Source organism: Acomys minous (genome assembly GCF_964271855.1).
Source record: "Acomys minous genome assembly, chromosome: 8".
Lineage (NCBI taxonomy): Eukaryota > Metazoa > Chordata > Mammalia > Rodentia > Muridae > Acomys > Acomys minous.
The window spans coordinates 69,100,099-69,116,992 of NC_140489.1; the positions used below are offsets into that span (position 1 = coordinate 69,100,099).

Genomic DNA, 16,894 nt, shown 5'->3' on the forward strand with positions numbered 1-16,894 from the left:
AACCCCATTTTTCTCCTCTAGCTTGAAGATGAGAATATGATACAATTGCAAGCTCTGCATTAGGAAGCAGTGTTACCAAATAAATTTTTCTATAGAAGTCTTCCTCTGTGGTTATCCCTGATGGAAACCAAAACCATGTGATCTGAGTCTCTACCTTCTTCCCTTGGAACTAAAGGACAAGGACAGGGCTCTCCACCTGTCCCCGCAGGTCCTTATGAAAACCTGCAAATGTAAGGATACTGTTGGGCCCACTAGAGCCACAAAAATGTATTTTCAGAGAACTCTTAGTTTCTAAGATAGGAAGAAGAGAGGCTGAGCTCTGAAGATAAATCTAGCAATTTGGGGAAATGGTCCCATGTTAATACACAGGGTCCCATGATTCACAGCACCATTTCTCAACAATTCAAAAGCAAACACATAAAACACCAAACAAAACAAACCCCCTGAATTTCATCTGTCTGCCATCATCCAGTTTGTCACCTGGGTCTTTACTTTTTTTCTTTTCCTCTTTCTTTCTTTTTTCTTTTCTTTCTTTTTTTGTTTTTTGTTTTTGTTTTTGTTTTTTGTTTTTTGTTTTGGCTTTGTTTTTGTTTTTATTTTGTTTTTTGAGATAGAGTTTCTTTGTATAGCTTTGGATGTCCTGGAACTAGCTCTGTAGACCAAACTGGCCTTGGAACTCTTTTAAGGAAAACATGTAACAAATAATTTTCATAGAAACAAATTGATTTTATACTACTTTTATGTATATTTTATCATTCTGTATGTTTACTAACATGTGCATGATAATTTCCTCACACAAGAGCTTAAATTATCTTATAACTTTATCTTACTATTTTTTTTCAAATTAACAAGCAAAACTCAATCCATGTGCACATTAGAGCATGATCCCAAGGCTAGGCAACTGATAGGAGAATTCACTATGCATACATACATACCTTGGACACCATAAAGATCACCATACATTAGTCTTACCATAATCTTCCACAGAACAGCAACTCAGTGTTAGTGGTATGGGTCAGGTCCTTGCTGAGCTGATCTAATGGTCAGCCATTTTGTTTTTAAGACTCCTGATGAGAAATATATAATTTAGATGTTTTGTAAAAAATGTTTTCATGGAATATTGCCAGTGTTGATCTTTAGCAGTGCCAGAAGTGGCTGACAGGAAAAAAAAATAGTGGCAACAACCAAAAGAAATCTGCAACATGGATCCAGGAAATCAAAGCAAACTTAAAGATGGCAGCTAGGTACCAATATTGCAAGGAAGCAGGGTAAGGGAATGGATGCTTGGAACTGGCTTCCTTCTGGCTCTATTAAAATTCTAATATATAATCATTAGATTTCATAATATGCATGAGAAATACATTTCAGGTCTGAGGCTGCTTCAGCAATTTTGTCAGGTGATGTTACTGAATGTTTATAAAACTGAAAAACTGAAAAGTAAAATGTATGGGTATTTAAAGGAAAATATTAAGGAAACCATTCAGGAAACTATAAAAATCATAGCAAGTATCATTAGAAAGAAAGGGTGCAATTAATTCTTGCCCACTGAGTATCCTATGCCAAATACAATGTGACATTTGAACTGCAGCAAAACATTGCAGTAGAAAGAGCAGTGGCTCAAAGTTCACACGTAATTTGTGGGCCTTCCAATTATTAAGTGTGACTTTTGGAAAGTCAGCTCTTTCTTTGCCTCGATTTTCTTATCTATAAAAAAATGGAAAGCATAATTTCTGCCTCAGTCACAGAAAAATCAAACTATACCAAAGAGATATCTAGCATTACATGCTATTTTTAAAAGTGTGTAGGAGCCTATCTCACAAACTGGTAAGTAGTAGCTCAGATTCATGTGGAAATTTACCCACATCACATATGTTTGGGGACTCGGCATGTGTGTGAAGTATCTGACTTGATTCTTCACAAACATCTCAGAGAAGCAAACATTGAATATTGTATCCAGGCTTGAAATAATCTATTTTTTTTTACACAAACATCATTCAAAGTAGAAATGTGCTGGGAGAAATCTACTTGGATAAACTATCTACAGATGTGTCTTTTTGTGAAGTTAAGGTATAGCCCGAAATATGAACAATGAACAAGAGACAACCTTGAGGAAACAAAGGAAATGACATTTATTCCAAGAGGACCTCAGGTGCAGGAGGTCTGGAGGACAGACATTGCCAGGAGCTTAGTGGACAAAAAGGGACATGAAATGTGATGTCTTTAGCCCCCAAGGACAGGTTCATCTAAGGCTTTGTAAGTCATGGTAAAGAGCTTGCATTTTTTTCTGAATGCTTTGAAATATCACTTCCTTTAAAAAATATAATTCATAGGCCAATATTTTCATAGGCCAATTGGGGGAAGTCATGACAATCCAAGCTAGGGATGATAGTACGCTGTCAGCAATGCTGTCACGTTGCAACAACCCTTTGACTTTCTCTAGGATGTGCTCTAGTCCTTACAGGACAGATGGCTTATATATACATGTATCACCACCCTTCCCCCCAATCCCAATCCCCACCATGCTTAATGCTCTGCTGCAGAATTTTCATCCCTCCTGCTGCCTTCTTGACTCTTGATAGGCTCTTGATTAGAAACCTACCTTATTAAGTCCTGGAATTGCCCATAAGACACAAGTGCTTCATAAATATTTGCTAAATGGATAAATAATACATGTCCAGTGGTTCCTGGCAGCCAATTAGCCTCAGAATTAACCAGGTAGACTTAAAAGGTCTACTTCAGAACCATGTCCTCAGGGGCTTCCATTCACAAAGTTTGTTGTATTTGCTTAGTTAGTGTTGAGAACCACGGAAGAGGACTGAAACCGCAGTGTCTCCTTGGGACTGTTATACTGACTTGCTACTCTAAATGTCTGTATCTCTCTGCCTTTCATGGGTATTGAATGCATAACATAAATTATAGTAGTTGCCTCGTCTTTAAAATTATTAAAAATAATTAATTGAAGGATCTATTTTATGTTAGCAGTGAGGACTACAGCACTGTGACTTTTTATTATTTTAGTATATTATTTATTCTTTGACAATATCATATATGTATGCAATGTAATTTGATCACACACACATACACACATACACACACACATACACACACCTCCTTTTCAGCTCCCCCAAGACTTTATTACTGAGTCCAATTAGTGCTTCCAATATTGACATGGTAAACTGCTAATACATGGGTAAGCTACCAGGGGCCAAATCTCTGAAGAAAATTGACTCTTTCCCCTACCACTCTTTCCCCAGTAGTCAAATGCTAAGTAGTCTGCTACTGAGCCCCTCCTCATCCATGCTGAAATTTTGATTGGCTTGGTCTGAGTGCTCTGATAGTTCTTATCAAAGTAATTAGTTTTCATTTGAAGGGATGCTTTTAACTAACTTCCTGCTAGACTACTGTCTTCACTGGACAGGGGGAATTTGAAGGCTTTAATAAATCAGCTAAGGAGTCCCAAGACAAGGAAGGAGTTAGAACACATTTTCTTCAAGTTTTGTATTCAGAAAGTCTGGAGTGGTATAGTGTTTAAGTGTTTTGATTTTGTAAGAGGAAATTTGTTTAATTCTATAATAATGTGTATATTATAACATGATTTTAAGGCACCTGATTCAGACTCAAAACTAGGATGTTGGAGATAATAACAATAAACAAAAATCAAACCAAACTGGGCTTGGTGCCCAGGAAAACTAGCCAGATGCCAAAAACTGGGCAAGCAATAAACTAATTGTGGAAATGAGGCAGGAGTGGATGGGGCTGTAATTATATATTTTATAGAATGATTTCTGCTGAGGAATTTTATGGGGGCTTTGATCACTGTACATGGGGTTCCTGGCCAGTTCATTTTAATGACAAACTTTCCATGGAACTTGCCTTCCTGATGTGTACGTCTTAAGCATGCAGGAATATACAGTGTCCCTCCATTGTGTGAGAGCTTTTATAATGCTGTAAATAATTTGGAAACAGAGACCACAAGTAAAATTAGGCAACTGAAGTTAGAAGGAAAGTCTGCAGTTTCCCAGCATGCTGAAATGCCATATGATTTGCATAAACAAAGGAGGAAATCCTCTGAGTGTTCAGGGGGGTGTGTCTAATACACATGTCTAATACACATATTTCCTGTTATTGAAAAATAGTCTTTAATACTTTAAGGACATTTTAGGGCCTAGTATATTCCAGGTGTGTTTCTTTTAACAAGAAAGTGTAAGCACAGAGTACAACTATCAGTGAATCCGAGAAGCCCATTCAAGTCCCTTTTTCATCGTGTGTGTGTGTGTGTGTGTGTGTGTGTGTGTGTGTGTGTGTGTGTAGAGAAATAACCATTCCCAATGGTTGCAAAAAGTCTAGAGCACTGATTCTCAACTTTGCTAGTGCTGCAACCCTCTAATACAGTTGCATGTGTTGGGGTGACCCTCCACCATAAAATTATTTCTGTTGCTACTTCATAATTGTGATTTTGCTACTGTTTTGAATCATAATGTTAACATGTGTTTTCTGATAGTCTTCGGTGACCCCTGTGTTAGGTGACCTCTGTGAAAGGGTCCTTTGACACCCCCCCCAAGGGTTCATGACTTACAGGTTGAGAGCCTCTGGCTAGAGAGAGGCCGTTTGTGATCAGAGACTGTAGCATTTCCTGTAATTGGAGTATTGAAGGAATGATGGCTTTCTAACCACAAAAGTAAATGGGATTGGTGTGAAGTGTTCAGAATCGTTTTTCCAAATATAACTGAAATAATAGATAACAAGCATTATTTGATGTCTAAAAACATTGGCTAAATTCAGCTTAGGAGCAGAGGAAGATTGTGCTAAGGCCATAAAGACAGACTTCGTGCTGAGACCTGGAGACTCACCACAACTAAAGGCAGAGTGACCCCCTTTGGCTTCTCTCTTGGGTTCTCTTACTTCAATAATAAGCTGTAGGATACATGAGCCATAGATGCTTCTTTTAAAAAATGTGTGTGTGTGTGTGTGTGTGTGTGTGTGTGTGTGTGTGTGTGTGTGCGCACGCGCGTACACACACACACACACACACCTGGAGTTAAAGTTGCAAGTAACTGTGAGCTTCCCAGTACTAGGAACTAAACTCATGCCCTTTGCAAGAGCAGCAAGTGCTCTTAATGCTGAGCCATCTCTGCAGCCTTTGTAGAGGCTTCCTCTCACCAACTATTAGAGCAAGGTCTTTCTCTCCCTCATGCCTGGAAACTCTTTTTGCCATCTGCTAAGTCTCTGTATAGTTATTAGAAACAAAGGGAAAATATTCCCTTGGTGCACACTCTTCCTAAAGGCAGTGACTGGGACCAAACGCATTGTAGCCAGTGATGGTTAGCGCTTTCCCAGGCTCCTTCATGGCTGTGCTATTTACTCTCACTGACTTCTACACACGGCTCAGTAGTTCAGCGGAAATCCTTGTCAAGGTCTGTAATTACCTCCTCCACCATCCTTGAGCCGTCAAATCACAAAGGAAGCAAATGCAGGGATGTCTGGGATGCCTGTTTACCAGTATCTGTGCTTAACATCTCAGGGGTGATGCTGCCCACCTGCACGTAGCATAGGCAATTAAGAACTGCTCAAGGTGGAAAGATTGTCTTTGTCCTCAGGTTTAGTGACTAAAAGAATTCATATTGGAGCTGTGCCCAGGATGCCAGGCAGATAGTCTTAATCAGATGCAAACTAGATACAAACTGGGTCATGCTATAAAGTCAAGTCTATCACTGAAGTGTCAGTATTTACAATGAACTGTAAAACTGGAAATAGGCCTGGTAGCTACCCCAAGGGATTGGTAACCTTCCCCTCACTTAAAATTCAGCCTTCTTAATGAGCCCTACCTGATGTCTGACTGCCCTGTACACTTCTTTCTCTAAGAGCTGTAATTGTGCACTTGTAGCCTCCATTAAAACTACTTGGTGTTATTCGGTTAAGATACTTTCAGTTCAGTTGTATAAATTGAACATAAATGAAGCAACAGTTGTATTATAAACTGATTTGAAAGGAGAGGTTAGAACTTCTTTTTCTCTTGCATTCACCTTCAGCCCCCATCTTCTTTCCCTGAATATGCACATTTGGTGTCACATAAAAATAACACAGAATAATGAAATCAGCCAGTTTGCCTGCCCACTAATCTGAGTGGGTTTTGTCTTTTTGTTTTGACAGTGACAAACAAGAAACCCACACAGGCATCTATCACAAAGGTCAAACAGTTTGAGGGCTCCACGTCATTCGTTCGAAGATCCCAGTGGATGCTTGAGCAGCTTCGCCAGGTTAATGGTATTGATCCTAATCGGGTGAGTGAATTTTCCAATGCTGAGCAAAGGAATTCTCTTCACATGATGACTCTGCATTAGCACAGCGCTGGGCTGGTGGTGGTGGTGGCGGCAGTGGTGGTGGTGGTGGTGGTGGTGGTGGTCGTGGGAGTCATTCTTACAGGGCTCTTTTTCTATTTGAGTTATGTGCTAAAACGTCCCCATGTCTGTTCCTGTCTTATGGGAAATTATAAATCTTCCAAGTTTGATAGAGAAACCCAAGAGAATGCATATGGAAAAACGATATCTCCAACAACATTTATAAATACAGGGCAGGGTTCAAATAGTCATATCCCTGGCTCTCTATATGAAAACCCCAGGCTTGTCAAAGTTTCATTTGCCTCCCAATGCCAATAAAATGATAGCTCTTTAATGAATTAGTATTCCAATAGAAATGTGTTATGAAGTAAGCATTTACTCAAAGTACCCATTCCCTTTTGTGCATACACTTTACAGTATCCCCAAGCATCAGTGAAGTACTGAAGTAACCAGGGGAAATTCCTTTCGGGCCCTTTATAAAGAAATTAACAAATAGCAGTGCTGAGGACTTGAAGAAATCCTTTTTTACTAGTAATTGGCAGATACCATATAGTCAGAGTTCTAACACAAGGCTTGACTATAGCTTCCTAGGGACATCTCTAAATACAGTAGAGTTTGGATTTATTTGCTTGACAGAGACATGCAAACTCTCCATGACTTTGGTTCTTGAAAAAGATGAAATTTATGGTCCATTTTTCTGCAGTTTTTTTTGTTTTAGCCTTTATGCATCCTTTGACAGAACAGAGCTCAAAGCAGAAGTCTGTGTAGTTATTTCGCTATCTTTTCCAGGATTCTGCAGAATTTGATTTGTTGTTTGAAAATGCCTTTGACCAGTGGGTTGCTAGCACGGCCTCAGAAAAGTGCACCTTCTTCCAGATCCTCCATCACACCTGCCAGAGGTACCTCACAGACAGGAAGCCAGAGTTTATTAACTGCCAATCCAAAATTATGGGAGGTAAGTGGGCACTTATACTGTGTTAGCCACCCCATTTCCTGACACTCATTTTCATATAAGAATTGAATGTTGAACAACATAATTAAAACAGTCAAAATGCTCAGAATTGATATTAAATGTGCTATATGCCACATCTAGAGGCAAAGGCATGCTTCAGTCTTCCACTAATGCTGGTCTTCCTAGAAGACAGTATCTACTTAACAAACTGGCCTGTACTATGTAACAAGCCTGTCTCTTTACTAGAAAAGCTTTTCAGTTTGAGCTTTTTGCTGCCTTTGCTATAATTCGATTGCAGAACTCTCTTCTGGGTTATTTCCTCCTATTTTTCTTCTCAAGATGGTTTTCAAGTTCTTCCTGAAACTGGTCTTACTGGCCTTTCTTGTGTTACTTTCTCTAAATCACTGTAATAAAATACTTGACAGAAACAGCTTAAGCTAGGGAGGACTTATTTTGGCTCATAGTTCAGAGGAATACAGTCCACTCATGGTGGGGAATGCATTCACAGTCAGGGCACCTAGAACAGCTGGGTCTATGACACAAAGATAGCCTATAGCCTTCAAACTTGTCCTCCCTCCTAAATGTAAGATTCTGCAACCTCCAAAAACACCAGCTGGAAACCAAGTGTTCCATCACTGTGGAGGACATTTCACAATCCGACCATAGCACTTTCTATCAAAAGCCCTTCTTCGTCTTCATTAAGGAAGAACATACAACAGTGAAATAGTATTCTAAGCCAGGCTTCAGGGCAAGCATTGGCACTGGAAATAAAGAAAACGTTTAAGGGTGCCGATATCTGCCTTTCCAGTGGCAAGGCTTTTAGGAAACTCAAACTGCTAAAACTGCAAACCTTGCACAGATATTTTATAACCTTGGACTTTGCACTGACCTATTTTACTGATTTAGAAAATTATTTTTTAAATGTGCCAACTTTGTCATCATCACATACTAAGAGATGGCCCCACCAGAGATGTTGCATCCTCTCTTGGACTCTATTCAACTTTCATTATGACTATGGGGTACAATGCACTGCTCTGTGCTAACAGTCTCTGTGTTCATGCTTGCTTTGCTATTTGTCTATGAGATGTTGTATTGAGAATACACTGTTCACTTCATTATTGGTCCTGTGACTATGTACATCTTAGTAACCTTGGGAGATCTCTCTTAGGCATCAAGGCAGTCCCATACAGTAGCTCTCCTGTTTTTCTAAAATATGTGGGATGAGGGATGGTGTATATTTTCTTTAAGGAGACCACTTCATAATTCATGAAATGGAAAGATAAGTGTAGAAATTAAGTACCAAATAATGACCTATTTGAAAAACTCGTGCTATGCTGTTGCCACTGGTAAACTTCAAATTCATCCTGATTTGAAAGCCCATCCTTACCCAATTTGGTAAATGGGCAAAGTACATTGTTTTAAGACCACCTGTGGCTATTTTCAGTGAGTAGAAAGCTGTCTAGGAAAACAATCTTTTACTCATTCTTCATCAGATGGGGTTTCCTATTCTGGCCTAATATCAGATTGGTTCCTGCTATTGAACATTTTCTTCATTGAGCTTGTATAGCTGGAACTCGTGTGACTCTCGGGGAGGACTCTCCATGAACATTGATTGTACTTCTATGTATTTCACTCTGAGAACGGAGAAGCGAGAAGGAAATCCAGTGTCGTGGGAGCCCCTGCACCTCACATGTCCTTCATTAACCTTGAATATACTCATGTTTCTCATACGACCCGGCTGTGACTGTTGACCATTGGTCCTATCTTCTCTTATAGTCTTTGCCTTGTGAACCCCAAAGATGCACCACTGAGAGATAGAAACCCACATTTGTAATGCTAAGCAGTATTTATATTGATAAAACCAGATAGCTTTTTTATAGTCACACACACACACAAAAAGAATAAGCTAATGAGGTCAGACACCAGAACTAATTTTGCCTCTTGTGATTTTAGGTATTTTTTTCCTTTAGATTTTAGTTTTCCCAGGTATAGTACCTGGCAATAGACTAGAGGATTTCACTTCTACTGTTCTCAGAATCAGTAATTCCTAAGGCATAGTTTATTATCTAATTGTTTCTTGACTAAGGAACTAAATAATTTATTGGGTTAAATATTGGCTGTTCCTACATTCCTTGTGAGAACAAAAAAGTTGGTATTGAGCATGTTGTAATTTGCTGGCAGCATGTATGTCCCTAATGAATGCAATCTGTCTTATTCAAAAAGTTCGGTATCTTTGATAACAGTTGTATCAACACAGTCTAATGAGTTAGTACTCTTATTAGTCTTTTTTTTTCTTCCAGTTACATAATTCTGAAACTGAAAAATGGTGTTTCTTGGATCACTCTTATCTAACCCCTTTACTTTTATGAACTTGTTCCATCTTTAGTAGACTAAACTCTCACTAATTTCACAATTTTTTCTCATCGTCTTATATTCAGGTCACAAGTTGTAGATGCAAATGTTCATTTTACATATGACAGTTTTGTGATTTTTTTTAAAGACACTGCTGTTAATATGCTGCCCTTCAGCAGTCTCTACGTATGTTATCTTACTTGGCATGAATGCAGCCTTTGGAAATGCAATTTATTATCTCTACAGAGAAGGAAACAGAACCAGAGTTATTAGCCAGCTAGCCAAGGGTCACTAGTCAGGGGCAAAGATAAGAGTCTGGCAATGGCTTTCACAGCTCTAAAGGCATCTTCCTTAGAGAGTGCTGCATGGCTTTAGTATAACAAGTCCTCTCTGAAGATGTACAGGATTTGCTGAGAAGATTTTAGTCAGAACACTCCTCAGTTTCCAAACAGGTCTGGATAGCAGGGATGAGCTTCAGACTGTGGCTGGTTTTAAATGTAAGATAATTATCTATGTTTTGTCCTAAGGACCTTTAAAGCCATCTATCTCACTCTGTATTATTTGAATTTGGAGTGGGGACTTTCAGAATTTCAGAAGATTAGACAGAAGAAAGCAGGAAAAATGGTGCAGTTGTGGCCATGCATATGCTGCCTCCCAGAGTCTGCATCAGCTCCAATGCCATCCTTGGGAAAACTGAGTTTCAGTGGTTTTAAATGACTTTATCAAGGTTAAACAGAGTGTGCCTGCCCCCTGAACAACACTTTCTTTAATACCAGTTCAACATAAATTTATCACTTACATATCAGCAACTCCACGTCATCATACCCCCTACATTTTTTACCTATGCAGGCCATATGTGATGCTATCTTTCTTTTTTCTCATGGGGAAGGTCAGTTACACATAAATGAAATTGTTTCCTTGACATATTAAAAAATTCTATCCTCCAAAACAATGTTTTCTTAGCTCCAAAGGAAAAAGGTCTTCTCATGCTAACTTCATGGTCTGCCAAATACATGAGTAGATTCTACACGGCTACTTCCAAACCTAGACACAGAGCACCATTCTCTGAGGGGCGTGGGTAGTACATGGTAGTCTCTCTTCGTGTCCTTTGTGGCTGTCTTCTTATTTCTAGATAGTTGAAGAATCAGTGAGCTAGGACCACATTTCTAATTTCATTCTTAGCCTTTATGCATGACCCTCTCATTCATTAAGGATCAGTCTTCCTTCCATTTAGTTTTCTAGTTATTTACCACACAGATTGATGATGACAGGGAAAGGAGCAAGTTATATCTGCTGAAATGTAACATGGTATCATGATAGGGGTCGCTGAAGGTTGGATATGCTTCTGACATCATAGCTTTTATTTTTCTCTGCATCTATTTTAAATAGAAATGATGGCATGACATTATACCTCTGATAACATATGTGTGCTTGAATCTTAGACTCCTGAGGAGAAATGTTCTACTAGGTCATTATAATAAAAAAAAAGAAGCTCCAAATAGAACATTCATTTAGATAGTGAGTATTTGATTTCATATTAACTCAATATGAGTCCCAAGTCGAGCTTTGCTATTTTACTTTCTTCAATATTCTTTGTAAAACATGAACAAGCTCCAATGGCTTCCACCTTTATAACCTGACCTTTTATGGTGACTGCTACTTACCTATTTGGATACCTGGTGTTCTCAACTTTAGTTCTGGGTTTCCAAGTATTTGCACAACATGGTGAGATATCTTTTAAAGGAGGACTCAAGTCTAAACACAAAATTCACTTATGCTTCATATACACCTTATGCACACAGCTTTATGCACCTTATACACAGAGGTAAATCTCTATAACAGTATTAATAATTTTGTACATAAAACAAAGTTTGTCACAGGTCAAGAACCTCGGAGAGTCTTTTCCCTTAGGGACTCTGAGCAACAAGCAGAGAAGAGGATGGAAGAGTTTTTCCTTAGGGACCCTGAGCAACTGTAAGCTTGTACCTGCTTTTCACTACATCCCATCACAAAATAAGACTGGAATATTTCACATGTCATAGATTGTCTGTGCTCAGAAAGTTTAAGGTTTTAGATTGCAGATTTTCAAATAAAGGATGTACTATGAACTACAGACAACTGTTTAATGTCGACAACATCTGTGTTAAAACCACAAAGTCAGGGCATCACAATACTTGTTTAGTTTTCAGTAAGTGATATAAATTAATAATGGAATAAAATTATTTAATCTCAAGGTGAGACTGCAATGAAATCTATCTGAGGATTTTCATGAACACTAAGTCCAAAAGCCCTGACTAACTCATCCAGTTACTTCCTAATCCTTTGCTTCTTTATGAGTTATCCTCCAGTGTGCTTCCTACTACTCTTTGAGGCTCAGACATGCACATCTTCTCATTGAGTCCACTAGTGAGTGCTCAGCAATGACCATGTGTCAGGCTCTGAGCTATCCATGGAGGTACACCCACAAAGTGGGCATTTTCACCACCTTAATTAACCTTTCTGGTAGGCATCAGATGTTTAAACAAAAAACAAAAAACTGCCTATCAGCAACGTAATGGCCATGATACCTTTTAAAGGATGGCTAGTGGTTGACAAACAGGGGCAAGATGAAATAAGTTTTCCCTTAGTCCAACAGTTAATGCAAAGTTTTATTTCTATGTTAACTGTATTCAGAATTTAGAATGTGGGAGATTGTTTCTCCTGAAGCAGCCAATTTTGAAGGGCCATATATTTGATCAGCAACAAAAGGTATTTCAGACACATTGCCCTTCTGCACTCAGCTCTTCAGATGATGGTATAAAGCCCAGACTTCTGAGCACCATTAGGATTCCAGGAACACAGGTGCCTCTGATGTCTCCTTCATCCCAGGTTGGCCTTTGTCTGCCCCTCCTGATTGGTATGCTAAAAAGGAAGACCAAATGACTCTAATCTGTCCCCCTGGGGTGGACAGAATGGAAAGATTGAATCACAATGTGACTTTGTGTTATACTTTTTTCTCAAACAAAACAAGGTCATCCTTTAGTGAAGCGTGGGAAGAGAATATGTCACCTTGTGAGTGCCACAGGCATAGATGGTGTAAAGTAAGAAAACAGATAATTTTCAGGGCGTAGAGGAGTTGGAGATGGCTCAGTGGGTAAGAATGCTCACTGCATAAACATGAGGACCTAGCACCCATATCTACAGTACCCGAGAAAAAGGTCAGGTGCAGCTACACATTTCTACTTCTGTCACTGGTGGAAAGGTTAAAAATGAGGATCACTGGGGCTTACTGGCTGCCACCTCAGCTCCAATTTCAGTGAGAGACTCTGCTTCAAAGGGATGTGTCAGAGTGTAATAGAGTAGGGCACCTGATATCTTCTCCTGGCCTCCTATGTGTGCACATTTCACAAATCTTCATACACAATATATGTATATCATTTACATATACCATGCACACATGTGCATCACTGCATTGAAAAAAAAGTTCTCAGTTAAAGTATAGTTACATTTTCTCCCTTCCCTGTCCTCGCTCCACCTCCAACCTTCCCTGTGCAGTTCCCCTTGCTTTCTCTGTAATTCATTGCCTCTTTTTCTTTAATTATAGTTACACATTTACAACAAATATACATGCATATATATTGCATACATTACATACATATATTCCAAGATACGTAAATACAACCTGCTCAGTCCATATAAAATTACTTGTAGGTATATGATTTCAAGGCTGACTACTTAGTATTGGATAACGAATCCATGTGCTCTTTCCTGGAGGAGTCTATTTATCCCGCTCTCAGCATTCCTTTGTTGTCTAGGGTTCTTTGTCTAGGGTTGATGACTCATGAGATTTCCCCTTCTCATGTTAGCATGACTTTCATCCTTTTTGTTCACGTCTTGTTTGGGTGGCCATGCTGGTAAGATTTTGTGAGTGTAGTTTCTCTGAAATTCCTTGGCAACACCATCTCACAGCAAACTTCCTGTTCCTCTCGTTCTTACACTCTTTCCACCCCCTCTTCAGCTATGAAGAGATTTACGTGCAGGAGTCGTGTTGTAGATGTTTCAGGTAGGGCTTGGCACAAGCCAGTCCTTTGTTAGCTCCATTTTGATCAGTTGTGGGTTTCTATAGTTGTTTCCATCTGTTGCAAGGAGATGCTGCTTAGATGAGGGGCGAGTACTATAATTACCTATGGGCATAAGGTAAGGAGAAATATTTAGAATTATGCTGGTTTAGGAAAGTGGCTGAACTGGTAGTTGGCCTGGTTTTCAGTACAAGGCATGATTGGCCTCTTGGTGATCAGGCCTGAAGTCCATCAGAGAGCTGTTGTTTGTTACCACTGAAGTATCCATGTTGCTATTGCACTCTCAGCGTTATCATGCTGTGCTGATCATTGTTTCAGTTCATAGGCATCCTAGCCTGAGGACTGTTGGTTGCTTCCTTCCCTGAGAGCTTGCACAGTACCCTCTGGTGCTGTGGAAAGCTAGTCCTCAGGGAGGAGACTTTTAGGTCAGTTCCAGCTCAGATTCTCCAGGTCCTGAAACTAGAGTGTCTTCAGCAATAGAGACTTATCTTCAACCTCTGAGTGGCAATAAAAGGCAGCAGCACTAATGCGTGTTTTGAGGAGTCCCTTGGAGAACTTTGAACAACTCAAGGGTGCTTCTAGTGCCTACTGTTGGGACTTTTGTTAGTCTATAGCTCTGGCAAGGAACATTGTCAGTCCAGAGGGGGAAAAAATTTCATTTAAACTGATTTTTTGAGTGTATGTGTATAAATTGAATTAAATGTGTTATAGGTGGATTTAGGTAGATAGATGCTTTCTAATGACTTTTTCTGGCATCCTTACTGTTATTTTACCTGTCCCCCTCCGTTTTCTACATTAACATCCTTTGTTCACACCCATTAATCCCCTCACTTTTCCCATTTCCCCTTCAAATCACTTGTATTGTGCTATTCCCCTCCCTACTGCTCTCTTCTCCCCACTCCCCTGGTCTCTTTTCACGTTCTTGGTTTCTGCAGTTACTTGACAAGACACACAAGTATGTGTGTTCTTATGGGGGAAATATGTAATTGGTATAATCCCAACTTATCAATAATGTTCTTTAAATGACCTTGTTAATATTTGCTATAAGTGTTAGATTTCTCCCTTTATTAAATACTTTTTTTTAATATTTTTAATATGGAGCATGAACATCAAAACCTATACATGCTTGATCAAGCATATCAATATGAATTGCTTACTTCTCAAGAAGGAAGTCACGTGGGATGTTGTCCCTAACTGAAAGTCAGTTTCCTTGTGCATTTACCCCTCATCCCTCCCTCTGCCTATCCTCACCCCACCTCATCCTTCACAGATAACTTGTTTTAAAGCTACCATGTTGTTTCCTGTTCTCTTGGAATAGACACAGAGCCAGAGAAGACAAACTTAACAAGTGAGTCACTGTTGTGGCAGAGTCACAAAATGTCTCTTCCAGTCCTTGAAATCAAGAGGATACTGTTAGAGGTCCTCTGGTGACTATTTTGTTGTCCTTGGAAAAATAGCAAGCTTTAGTTATCCTATCCCTTGGTACAAATGAAGAAAATGACTTGTGAGAAACTTACTGAAAATCTCACCACTATTAGGAGACAGAGCTGGTGTTTGAGCTGAGATCTGACACTTATTCCCTGTGATCCTATGACTCACAAGGCCCCTTCATGGACACAGGTCTTTATATAGATGTGGCTCAGAAGAGGGGAGTGGCACCAATTTAACAAGTTCTTTGTGAGAGTTACATTAAAAATTGTGTTTGGACATTTATAAATTACATAAATAACATTCTGTTAGTATCTACACAGAGAGAATTACCCCTTTCATAACTCCATTTTCATCCATGTAGCCCACGTATCTTTTCCCAGACAGCATGTTTGATTTCAGACTTATCACATAGATCTTGGGATGAACAGCATGTGCAGTGCTCTGGGTTCAATCCCTAATAGTGAAGAAAAAGAATACCATAGAGAACTTTCTAGAGAGACAGATATAAAGAATAAAAAATTTTAGTACATTACTAAAAATAATGATGATGAAGTATACAATTGAAAAATCCTATTTGAAGGAGATTATTTTTTTCTTTTTTTAAGTTTTGTTATTGGTATTTCACTATTGTAACCACAATTGCAAAACCACAAGTGTGGAGCTGGAGAGATGGCTCAGTGGTTCAGAGCACTGATATGTCTTCCATCGGACCTGGGTTCAATTTCCAGCACCCACATAGAGTCTCACAACCATCTGTAACTCTGGTGTCAGGGAGCCAACACTTTCTTTTGCTCTCCATGAACACTCACAAAGTAATTAGAAGCCGATGATTTTTATTATAAGTGATACAACTGAAATAACTAAGAATTACTTCCTTAAACTCTATCCATTTCTGTGTAAGACAGAAAATTGGGTCACAGATGTAAAATTTGTTTTCCTTCATTGTTTGTTAGCTATACACATTACACTAAAATGCCTGCTATGAAATAGCTGGTGGGTATGCCCAGTCACTCTGATCTAGGATGTCATGACAAAAATGCTTCTGAATCATCTCTCCATCAACATCTTGATCCAGACCAAGGCTACATAAGAGTCTTCAGAGGTATCATTTATTGGCTTGATTATTTAAAAATCCCATTTATATAATATGCAATAGATGAGAGCCACTCCTTACTGAGAGTCAGCTGGAGGTCTTGATACAGTGAAGAGAGAATCCAGTCTGTAACAAATTCGCCTATCCCTACCTTTGATGCTGTCACTCATCAGCACTATGACTTTCTCTAAGCTGTTTGCATTATGTTCAACCTCTCTGCTTTACTGTGATATATATCCTAATTGGATCACATGGGCAACAGTGTATACCTTACATGGATCACATGGGCAGAAATATATATCTTACATGAATCACATGGGCAGCAATGTATATTGCATGAAAATTTACTTTAAAATATTTAATCAAATGAGTCTTATAATTTAGCTGGAAATCATATACACTATGTGATTATTTATGTCATCTATATTCTTATTTATATATAAACTACAGTATATAATATATATACTCAAATTATGTTATCTATATGTCTAAAATTGTCTAAATGAGACCCCTTATTTATGTAACTGATATACATTAATAAAAGTCCAGAAATTTAAATGTGTATATTCATATTATTGCATGTTTTTCAGAATAGTTATCAAAAACATTTTCTTCATAAACAAAATGTCCTTAATTTTTAGTCCCTGTTTGTCACAAAAGTAGCTGTGTA

General features: G+C 38.8%; 1 protein-coding gene across 4 annotated transcripts in view; it reads left to right on the forward strand.

Annotated features, from left to right (window-relative positions):
- The window catches only part of STXBP6 (syntaxin binding protein 6), a 236,075-nt gene that overhangs the window by 181,377 nt on the left and 37,804 nt on the right, over positions 1 to 16,894 (forward strand). For all 4 annotated transcript variants that reach the window (XM_084792379.1, XM_084792380.1, XM_084792377.1 and 1 more), the window contains 2 exons: positions 6,151 to 6,281; positions 7,128 to 7,293. In XM_084792379.1, the coding sequence (XP_084648505.1) occupies positions 6,151 to 6,281; positions 7,128 to 7,293 (297 nt within the window). The remainder of the gene's footprint in view (positions 1 to 6,150; positions 6,282 to 7,127; positions 7,294 to 16,894) is intronic.